The sequence below is a fragment of the Diabrotica undecimpunctata genome, chromosome 6 (assembly GCF_040954645.1).
Source record: "Diabrotica undecimpunctata isolate CICGRU chromosome 6, icDiaUnde3, whole genome shotgun sequence".
Classification (NCBI taxonomy): Eukaryota; Metazoa; Arthropoda; class Insecta; order Coleoptera; family Chrysomelidae; genus Diabrotica; species Diabrotica undecimpunctata.
In genome coordinates this window covers 73,331,195-73,343,701 of record NC_092808.1, presented here as the reverse complement: position 1 = coordinate 73,343,701, position 12,507 = coordinate 73,331,195, and the positions used below count along the sequence as shown (strand labels likewise).

General features: G+C 31.4%; 1 protein-coding gene across 3 annotated transcripts in view; it reads left to right on the top strand.

Moving 5' to 3' along the window:
* The window catches only part of LOC140443500 (WD repeat-containing protein 3), a 730,789-nt gene that overhangs the window by 528,381 nt on the left and 189,901 nt on the right, over positions 1-12,507 (top strand). For 2 of the 3 annotated variants that reach the window (XM_072534810.1, XM_072534811.1), the window contains exon 9: positions 4,797-5,066. The exons of the other annotated variant lie outside the window; for it this stretch is intronic. In XM_072534810.1, the coding sequence (XP_072390911.1) occupies positions 4,797-5,066 (270 nt within the window). The remainder of the gene's footprint in view (positions 1-4,796; positions 5,067-12,507) is intronic. 3 annotated transcript variants of the gene reach the window in all.

Sequence of the window (12,507 nt, the reverse complement as noted above, 5' to 3'; positions counted from 1 at the left end):
TTAAAGAAGAAAAAGATTTTAAAACAAAATCATACCCAATACCATATAAATACAGAGAAGAAGTAAACAGAACGATTAATAATATGTTAGAAGATGGAATACTATGAAGAATTACAGGAATGTCATTTTTCACTAAAATCGATTTACAACATAGTTTTTGGTTAATACCTCTAGAAAGAAAAAGTAGACGGTATACAGGATTTCAGATAGATGGAGTAATATATCAATTCAAAGTAGTACCATTTGGACTTCAATCATTTTGCAGTGCTTTATGTAGATGTCTTCATGATATTCTGGATCAATATGAACATTTTGTAATTCACTACATTAATGATATATTAATTTTTTCTAAAACGGCTGAAAATCATGAGAAACACCTAAAAATTATAATCAACAGATTAGACAAAGTTGGACTAAAAATAAATCAAGATAAATGTACATTTTTTCAAAAAGAAGTAATATATTTAGGTTATAAACTTAACACTAATAATAACAACACTAACAGCTTACTGATAGATCCATTTCATAGATAGATGGTAGATTTCATTATTGTGAATCAATTTGACATCATACTTGTTGTCTTATACATATGGAAATTATTTTGTACCCTAAAAATCATAATTTGGGGTTATAATAAACTAATAGAAAATTAATATTTAAAAAAATAATAAGTAAATTATTTATTGTAAATATTATTTTGGGGTATTGATATGATTGGTGTTTATAGAAAATAATTTATAAGTTACACTACTAGATAATATTAGATATTAAAAGTATTTGGTTATTTTAATAAGTTATATACTAGAGAATTTTATAAAAATATATTTATGTGAGGGCATTTTTAAGAAATTAGCATATAATAATTGTAAAAAGTTGTATTTTAATATTGTAGATATATTTAAGTGAGCCATGTGACTAGGCAACCAAAAATACTCTTTAAAGTGACAGATAGAAATTCATAATTAGGAATATAAAGTGGGGTTATAATTAAATGTTAGTTTAAAATGTTTAATTTATATATAGTTATTGACTTAAGTGTTTATTCTGATCTGAAAAGCCTAAATGTCAACAAAATTATCAATAGAAAATTAAAGAATTCTCCAGAATAGAGAATTTGACCTTTGTTTACGGTGGAACATTCTCGAAATAATGGTTATGTCTGTGGATCGAACATATACTTTTTTCGAGAACATCCATATAGAAGAAATAGAACTAAATCGAACATGATTTCTTACCAGATGGTTCTGGAAGATTGAAAAGATATAAATACCCGTAAAATACAAATGTTCCCTTTGGTAACATGCTAATCGTTTCTACAAATTCTTAAAAACTAACGGAGAATTATACATTTTAAATATTTCGATTCTATTGTCTTATTCATTGTACAAGTCCATTTGGAAAACCCGGTCGCATTGTTCATTTCACTTCGTTCACTCAAATATATTTTACAAAGAAAATAATTTATGCATATCTTTAAATTTTGTTTACTACAGGTAATCCAAAGATAATGGACTTTCATTTCGAAATATCTTTTATAGTTTATCAGTTCAAATATTTTGAATTATTATATTTTATACTTTGAAATATATTAAGAGCAAACCAATATTATTTTCTATTTTTACATAGCATAAAAACTCTCCAGGATATCTTGAAAATTTATTTAGATGGTCTATTTAGTAATTTTAATTTTTTCTTTGGCTGATAAAATGAATCATAACAATATATATATATATATATATATATATATATATATATATATATATATATATATATATATATATATATATATATATATATATATTGAAATGATATTATTTAAAAAATTAATTTATAAGTTACACATTAGATAATATTAGATATTTGGTTATTTTAATAAGTTATATACTAGAGAATTTAATAAAAATTATTTATGTGAGGGCATTTTTAAGAAATTAGCATATAATAATTGTAAAAAGTTGTATTTTAATGTTGTAAATATTTTTAAGTGAGCCATGTGCATAGGCAACCAACTATACAGTAAGTGACTGACAGAAATTAAGAATTTTTAGGAATATAAAGTGGGGTTATAATAATAATGTTAGTTTAAAATGTTTAATTTATATATATTTAATGATTTAAATGTTTATTCTGATCTGAAAAGCCTAAATGTCAACAAAATTATCAATAGAACATTAACGAATTCTCCATAATGCAGAATTTGACCTGTGTTTATGTTGGAACATTCTGGAATAATGATTATGTCGGTGGATCAAACAGATATTTTTTTCGAGAACATCCATATAGAAGTAATAGAACAAATAGAACATGATCTCTTACCAGATGATTCTAGAACATCCAAAAAGATATAAATACCCGTGATTTGGATTCAAGATGGCAGTTTTTAGTCAGAAGTCAGGCCAGTTTATTATGAAAGTTAGTAGAAGATAGACTCATTAAGTTAGTGAAGTCAATTGTTCAGAATTTTCAAGATAGTGCAGTCAGAAAAGTTTTTAGTAAGAAGTCAGGCAGTTTAGTAAGAAATATGAAAGTTAGGTGGAGTCAGTGAATCAGTTACAAATAGTCCAATTGTTGAATATAGTGAGTTAAATGAAGATTAAAAATTATGCATATATTTTAATGCACATTTATAATTATACACAAATAATTATTGAAGATTAAAAAAGTATATTAGAAGAATATTGGTTGGATATTGGTATATTGAAAAGAAGAATAAATATAAATGCTGTTTTGCTGGTTTGCTTGGTGGTTTATAAATGCTGGTGAAGAAAAATATATCTTAAATTGGTAGAAGCTGATAATTGGAAAAAGTATTAGAATCTATATAGTGGAAAACAGTTCATTTAGGCATTCAGTGAAAGAAAGGTACAAAATTTTGTTAATATAATTTAGTTAGTGTCATAACAGTTTCAATTTTGAAGATAGTTTGTTTAAATTTTACATTGTCTATAGAATTTAATTAGTTTTATAAGAATATCAATTTAAAGATAGTTTATTTTAAATTTACATTGACTAGGTTAGATATATATATATATATATATATATATATATATATATATATATGTGTGTTTCATAATAGTTATAATAAAGATAATTTAAAAAAGTACTTACAAACTAATTCTTTGAGAACCGCGATAAAAACCTTATATTATTAAAAATACTCATTGCTCATCATTCAAACAAACAATACATCATAACAATATATATATATATATATATATATATATATATATATATATATATATATATATATATATATATATATATATATATATATATATATATATATATATATATATATATATTACAAAATAAATGGGATCAAGTAAAAACATATAATATTTCTATTGATGCCTTCCAAGAAGCTCTGGTAGAAATAACACTAAAATTGACTGTTTTTGGGTTTCCCTTCTTAATTAGTAGGACTCTATTGCTTGTTTAATAAGTGTAAACGAAAGATTTTTACCTATTATGCCAAAATATACGATGAAGGTTTACATAGGCACTTCCTCTGTCAAACTAACCTAAAATGTATATCAAAAAAATAGAAGAGACATGGAAACCATAGTTGAGAACCAAAGTTGAGATTAAAAGAAAAAAGCAAAGCAAATTAATAAAATGTTAAGTAATTCTGTTAATTTTAAAATTAGTATAAATATCCTCACAAGGTAAAGATACAACAACTTCATTGCATATTGTAGCTAAGTAAACTCGAAAGCTTAACAGATCTTAAACAGTTTCACTGAAAGGCCAGTATTTAACTACAACCCCAAAATATCAATATGTATTAATACTCACCTAGTCACTAAAGTCCTGTCCAAGAACGAGGTTATTCGATATCAAGGCTCCATTTTCTTCGATCTTCCCATTGTCCATCCTCATAAGCTCCTCACACACCTGGCTTCATACGAATTACCTCGTATCAAGTTATTTTTAAGCTCCTAATTGGTTTTGGTTTTTATTCTAATGTAAATGTGAATGATGTAAAAACTAATTTTACTAAACAGCATTAGTTTCTCGTTTTTTACTTTGATTGTTTTCACTAATCACAGTACTGTTATATTTTTATTAATCTAATTTATTGTCTTTATTTATTATCAAAGGTTCTATTTATAACACTTACAAATTTATTAGTCTTTATTAAAATATTCACTAATTTATCACAATATTTATTTATATTTATTTCCACGTACAATTATATCTCGATCTAAAAACTCGAATTCATGTTCAAAAACTAACTGTTATTCAAAAAACTTTCGTCTTTATATATAAAGCACCGTTAATCTAGAATCTCGTCGAAGGATGTCGACCTTCCTGGCCCTTGGCGAAAAGACTGGAAGGTCACGTCATACTGGTTTTTTAGCCGATGGAGACCCGTGGATCTTCTTACTAGGAAATACTCGAATGAGTAAGGATATTAGTAATAAATATGTTTACAGTTTTGAGTCATATGAGACAGGCCATGGAGAGGGCCGTCATTATCTATCGTAACAGTATAAACGAATTTACAATAACCAGATCTATTAAAATCTACAGTAATATACAGGGTAGAGAGAGTGAATTAAAAATATTTACGGTGTTTCTGGTTAAACCGGAAGTACTATTAACAAGAGAAGTCACATTGAAGTTAACTTGCCATCAAACATAGGCATTTTAAATCTCATATAATGTATCTTTTTGTCCTTTTTCCCGTCTTTCTTTTATCCTTCTTTCACAATTTGACCTAGATTTATTTCATCTTTGTCTACTTATTTGGTATTTCGTATTAATTTTGTAAAAACCTATATTTTTATTTTTAGTTTTATCTATCCCTTTATGGTCACAAGCTACCAGTATTGTGTTTGGATATTTCTTCAGATTCTATGTTAATCGCCACTGGTTCTGCCGATAGAAACATTAAAATTTGGGGTATGGACTTCGGTGACTGTCATAAAAGTATTTTTGCTCACGATGACTCTGTAACCGGATTGCAGTTTGTTCCAAAGACACACTACTTTTTTACATGCGGTAAAGATGGAAAGGTGAAAGAATGGGATGGAGATACGTATGAAAAGATTATTACATTGCAGGTAATGTATCCGTTTTACTTGTAACACACACACACACACACACACACACACACACACACACACACACACACACACACACACACACACACACACACACACACACACACACACACACACACACACACACACACACACACACACACACACACACACACACACACACACACACACACACACACACACACACACACACACACACACACACACACACACACACACACACACACACACACACACACACACACACACACACACACACACACACACACACACACACACACACACACACACACACACACACACACACACACACACACACACACACACACACACACACACACACACACACACACACACACACACACACACACACACACACACACACACACACACACACACAGACACACAGACACACAGACACACAGACACACAGACACACAGACACACAGACACACAGACACACAGACACACAGACACACAGACACACAGACACACAGACACACAGACACACAGACACACAGACACACAGACACACAGACACACAGACACACAGACACACAGACACACAGACACACAGACACACAGACACACAGACACACAGACACACAGACACACAGACACACAGACACACAGACACACAGACACACAGACACACAGACACACAGACACACAGACACACAGACACACAGACACACAGACACACAGACACACAGACACACAGACACACAGTATTTCCTAATGCATTTTGTTAACGTTAGTATGTCTTTATACGTTTTATTGAAGAATCCGATTAATACGAACTTGTTTTATTTCACGAATCTATTGTTTTACGATATCTTGTAGCTTCTTTATTATTTTATTTCTGGTTTTGTTTGTATACTACATATAATTCTGGATAGATTATCTTAAAATAAATATTTAAGTGCTAAAATAGATATTTTTGTGTAAAAATGGATAGTAGTCCGCAAAAAATGGAAGAATGCTTAATTTATCTAGCCAGAATTTATCACTTTACCAATATTACATACTTCTGAATGGTAAGGTAATTTAAGGGTAAGATGTAATCAATATAAGTGGAGTTAGTGTCAAATTTGCAATGATCTTTATAAGTAATAGCTTACTGACTGTACTTTACATGTTCAGTTTAAATAATTAAACCTTTTTCCTTCAGAAAAGAGCAATTTAAATGGCAATGTCAACTAAGAAGGTGTGAAGAATCTTTTACCACCCCACATTCACACAAGTTAACCGGTGTTTGCAGGCAAGAGTCCTCCCGAGGGTTCCGATGGCGAGGATTAGCTTATTTTTTTTGGTATATCTTGCACATGTGTTGATCTGGCCAGTTTTTCTCGATTTTAGTCATAAAATGGGCTTGTATTCGTGAAGTACATGTTGCGAATCTAGATTTTGTTTCTTTTGTTCTTTAGCTACTTATCTTCGGATATTAGGTGTCTTGGTAGCTACGATATTGTAGAGCTTATGTATGGATGTGAGTCTTAATATCCGCTGAATTTGGATGACTAATTTATAGCTAAATCTACGTGTTAAGTATGTGTTGGTGTCATTCATACTGGCAAGGTATATTCGGCAGCAGAAGCATAGAATGCAAGCGTTTACGTTTTAAGGGTGGAAGGATGTGCTTCTCATTTTTAGCTGACAAGTTTGCGGAGAATATTACTTCTAGTCCTCAGTGTGCCTTTTAGTTTTAAACAAAGTTCTGTGAATGACTAAGTGTAATACAAAACGTCTGTGTTGGGGACATTAAAGTAGCACACCTGAGTTTTTCCGGGGTTTGGCTTAAAAATGATTTATAGTCTATTTTTATTGTGTTGAAGGCATGATTTAGATTTTTCTTCACTTCAGCAACAAAAGTTTTTGGTTGTGCAATAATAGATGTGTCGTATACATAATAAAAGTCCTAGTATTTACTGGTATGGGTTTGTGTACATATTATACAGTGTAGGTGCCATTACGCTACCCTAAAGAAGACCGTTCTTCTGCGTTTTCCCTTTGCTATTCTTACCATTGAGAAATACCAAAAATCTTCTATTGTGTAGGCATACGCTAGTAAAACAAGTAAGTTTATTACCTAAGGAGATATCATATAGATTTTGAAAAAATGCCCTCTTATTTAAGGTGTCGTAAGCTGCAAATTGCTGCTTAGATTGACAAATACCACTCCTCATACCTGATATCTTTCGTACCCATCTTTGCTGTGTTGGGAAAGATTTAGTATTTGTGACGTACATGATCTTCCCTGTCTATAGCAACTTTTGTCTTTTAATTTGAGTTTTTCTTCTGTTTTACCTCTTGAGAAGTATTTTGTAAAGCTGACAAAATAAATATATTGACCGATAGCTTTTGTGGTTGTTGGAGTTTTTGCCAGGTTTAAGCAAGGCAACAACTTTGTCTTTGCTTTGTTTGTCTGCAGACTTTGGATATCAGTAACTGTTGTATTTTTGGTCCAAATTTTATAATAAGCTTTGTGCTCAGATCTTCAGTCAGTGCCGTACTATTCTTTATTATATACGTAGATAGTGGATCCAAGCTCAACATCGTTAAAAGGTTCCTTCAGCTGACTGGTTTTGTCCTCTCTCATTTTAAGTTTTTCTTTGCTTCTTTGCCGGCAGAGATAGCACTTTCACATTTATTATGTGATTTTCAGCGATCAGCTTAATACCAAATACACTATTTTTTGCCCTCTATGTATTTTCTGCACTAGAAATACGTCACATTTGTGCTAAGAAAATATGTCTGATAAGGTTAAGTAAAGTAAAGTGTCTTTATCTCTAGATATGCCCTTAATATTTATAGACATTCTTAGAATAATTGATCCTAAAAAGGACCGATTTGGCAAAAATCATATTGAACGGGAGATTCTGATTAGCCGATTAATTCATTATTCATTACCCAGGGTACAACTGATTACGGTGGTCTTATTTGTACTCAAATTTTCGTAAAGGCTTCTCTTTTGAACCCCATAAGAAATGGCTAATTAACTTTTCAATAAAAATAATTTTACATACTGTTACTTTTCGGCGATATTTCGAATCAGATTTGTATAGTAATAAGTATAGTTAATATGGAGTCTCTTTGTGAAAAGTAAATGAGTTTGTAATATCGGTCACAACTCATATATGAATGATAAGGACATAAACGGTTAAAATAAGTGCACAGAATTTTAACTAAATATATCGGCGCCATTGTTCAGGAGATGGATTTATCCCAGAGATTAAAGGTTAAATGTATATTCCAGGTTCTAATTACGTATTTTCATTACTAAAAAAGTATATTTAAAATAAAGGCCTTAAGATATCTTTAGATTCTATGGAAATTAAAATCTATGGAAATTAGCAAATTAAAAAATACAGACATAATTCTGAATGACAAAATTGAGACAAACAGTTGTCTCAAGTATTGTTTATATTGTAAAGGTTATCGTCATAGTATAGTCAGAACGCAACAAGGTTCTATTGGCTTTTCTGCTTTTTGTCTCCTAATTCCTATTGAAAACTTAGCCACGTAAATAACGTTTTAAAAATATATGTCAATATTTCTGAAGTGCCTTTCCTAAGATAACTTTTTTTAAGCCTAGTTCGTTTGACTACATGTAATGGATTTGATAGTTCCCAACAGATAAGTATTGATTGTAGGTTGGATAGCAGTTGGTTGTACAGGCATGTGTTGATAAATATGATGGGTCGGTAAGTAGTCCTATTATTCCTAAATCTGACCATATATTACCTCCCCTGTTGATTCGTGGACGTCCTAAGGACATTTTTTCTCTCGGGGCATTCTCCCAGTTTAACTTGGCAATGCAGTTATTAGAAAGCCTTTGGATGTAGCCAGCGTAACTTTGGCGTTGAGATTTAGTCTCTTGTATGACGTTGCTATCTTTATATATCTGTTAGACCTTGGCATTAGTTCCGGTTCGGCATTGGTTAGTATTCGGACCTTTGGAAGTTGGAAAATAATTCTGATGGCTTTTCTAGTAATCCTGATCTAATTAATACCTAAGTTTTACTTACATTGTTTTGTCAGCGTTCTCGTCACATTTTCAGTCAATAGCACTGGTTTAATCACTGTTTTATATATCCTGATTTTAGGGATTTGTATTAGACTTCTGGATTAAAAAGTGTTATGTGGGTTATATTTACATCAGTTAGCTACCTGAATATTCCATTTTATTTCTTATGTGACACCGTTATCTACGATACCTAAAACGCTGCAATCTTTCAAAATTATATGCGTTTATTGTTACGTTATGCCCTACTCTACGTCCTCTCTCTTGTATGTTAAAGAAAATTTATTTAGTTTTCTCATTACTTACTATCAGACCGTTTTTTGCTGCTAATGGCATTCATGACATATTTTATAGCATTCTAATATTTAATCTATGGATTATATCCGGATAGCAAATAGATATTTTCACTTTCTCGGAGAAATAATATTCTAACATACAAAACCCTATTAAATTGCCAAACCTTTCTTGCATATTACATTTACTTATGAGGGACAGCAGCAATATCAGTGCCATAATAAGGCGTATAGTCCTGTACTGGCTAATCGTTGGATAATTGGAAGCATGAATGTAGCAGTTTTAATGTTTTCGGGACTGCTACCTGGTATCGGGGAGCAGAGATATCAGTACCAAGTTATTGCATATAGGAATTGTTGCTTGAACTTTATTATTATTAAACAGCACTATATTTCCTAGTAAAATCGTCATGACTTTACAGTAAGACAAATTTTCGAACGTTGGTTATGGAAACATCATGTACATACCACCGGATTCCCTAGATCTACATTCAGCAAAATTCTTTTAATAATGATACGGAAGTAAAAATATAAATATCTGGGAGCTTACATCAACAAAGAATTAGATTCAGACTAAGAAATCAGGGTATGAATAGAAATGGCAAGGGCGGCGTTCTTAAAATTCAAGCAATTGTTCTGTGACAAAAATCTTAATACTGCGCTGAGACTGAGGTTTGTTGAATGTTACGTCTGGTCTCAACTATTGGTCTCTATACTACGGAGTAGAAATATGGACGGTAAAAGCGCAAATAGTTAGGAAGCTTCAAGCCTTTGAATTTTAGATATACCGGAGAATGTTGAGAATTCCATGGACTGCCAGGGTCACCAATGAGGAAGTGCTGAGAAGGATGGGTCAAGACAAAAAATTCTTGAGAACAATAAAAGTACGTAGGACTGCATACCTGGGACACATACAAAGGAATATAAAGTGTTCTGCAGGCCATCATGCAGGGTAGAGTCGATGGCAAAAAGGGAATAGGTAGAAAGAGGAAGTCATGGCTGCGAAATATTCGTGACTGGATAAACATGACTGTAGACGAATTATTCCACGTTGCAAAAGACAGAGATACTTTTAGAAATGTGGTCGCCAACCTCCGTTAATGGGGACGGCATAGGAAGAAAAAGAATGATACGCTAAACAAAAAAACACAGAGATGAAGATAGGCGCCAAGAAACTCTGTGTTATAAAACAGTTGAATAAAATACAGATTCTCGATTCAAATATTCAAAAATTTAATGAACAGCTTACTAAAATATAAATAACGTCTATTTAAAATGCAATCCATTAATGGTTCAAGGTACAAAGCAGTCCTAGCATCTGCTAATGATATTGATCTTATAAGAAACTCTCTCCCGTCAGCAAACGACATCTTCAACAAAGTGAAGAGAGCACGAAAAATGTTTCACTTAAAATCCACAAAATAAAAACCAAATACAAGCGAATCAACAGAAGAAAGCAATTCAATACATCTAGATAAAATATTAAAGTTAACTATAATTTCGAAAGTATGGAACACTTTAAATATCTTAGATTAATAATCACGGTTAATAATAATGTCACTAAAATAATACAGAGCATAATTCACTTAAGACCTATTTTAATACATGAATGCGAATCATGGACAATGACTAAAACAAATAAGGAAGAACTCCGAATATTTGAAAGAAAAATAATAAGAAAACTTTTTTAACCTCATTATCATATTGCTACAAATCCGTATAGAATAAGAACACATACTAAATAAAGAAAGCTCTTATAAATATATTGTTTAGGAAAATAAATCGCTTAAGGTAGATCGGGCACATGCATAGACGCCAAGATGTCAAACTTGGTTAAAAAACGTAAACTAATTTTTGAAACCAAATTCAGTATTTTGCTTTAATCTGTGCCTTCTAAGAATTGCAAGGAAAAACAGACGTTGATAAAAATGTTATTAGAGACATGGGAAATCTAAAAATTGCATTCCACAACATATATCCTCAACTAAGCAAAAATCCTTAACGAATTGGTTTCTAGTACTCGTACAGAGTATATCGGAATAAAAGGAAAAAGACAGTTAAGCAAGAAGAAAAGTGCAAGCATTTACGTTTTAAGGGTGAAAGGATGTGTGCCCCATTTTTAGCTGACAAGCTTGCGGAGCATACTATTTCTGGTCCTTAGTTTGCCTTTTAGTTCTAAACAAGATTCTGTGATTGACAACGTCCGATATAAACTGTCTACAAGGTATTTAGAGGAAATTCAGAGTTCAAGGATTTCATCACACTATTGGATGTTCAGTTTTGCGAAAGCGCCTGTGTTGGGAAAATTTAAGGAGCGCTCCTAAGATTTTAGGGGTTTGGCTTAAAATTAAATCGTAGTTTATTTTAATTATATTTAAGGCATCTATTAGATTTTTTTCCACTGCAACAACAAAAGTTTTTGGTTGTGCAATGTATCGTCTACATGAAAATCTTAGTATCTACTGGTATCTGTTGATCATTTGTGTAAATGTAATACAGTGTAGGTGCCATTACGCTACCGCAAGCGAGACCGTTTGTCTGCGTTCTCCATATTACCATTCAATGATACGAAAAATCTTCTGTTCTGTAGATATACGCGGATAAAACGATGTTTACAGTTTGTCATACAGTTTTTGGAGAAATGTCCTCTAATTTAATGTGTCGTAGGCGGCATTTAGATTGACAAATACCACCCCTGATACCTGATATCTTTCGTACCCGTTGTTGCTTTTTGCAACAACGGGTACGTTATTACGTACGTTATAAGTATTACGAATAAAAATAAATAAGCAAGAAGAATATAAGTGACAGAAAAAAGAATATTATATATACATTTACTTCTAAATTAAAAATAAAATACTCGTATGCCTGACAACGAAAGGTAACAAAATTTACAAGCGACAAAGTATTTTTTAAAACAATAAGACCGAACATATTATATGTAATAATTGTAATAGATATGTTGGCTAGAATCAAATTACCATAAAGTTACCGAAATATTTTATCTGAGTAATGACTCACTACTGATTGCTACGTTACGTTATACGATACATTTATAGTTAAAAGCGAAATTAGGTGTTATGCCTCCTTATTATTTTAGTATCTGTTACAAGTGTGTACCTCG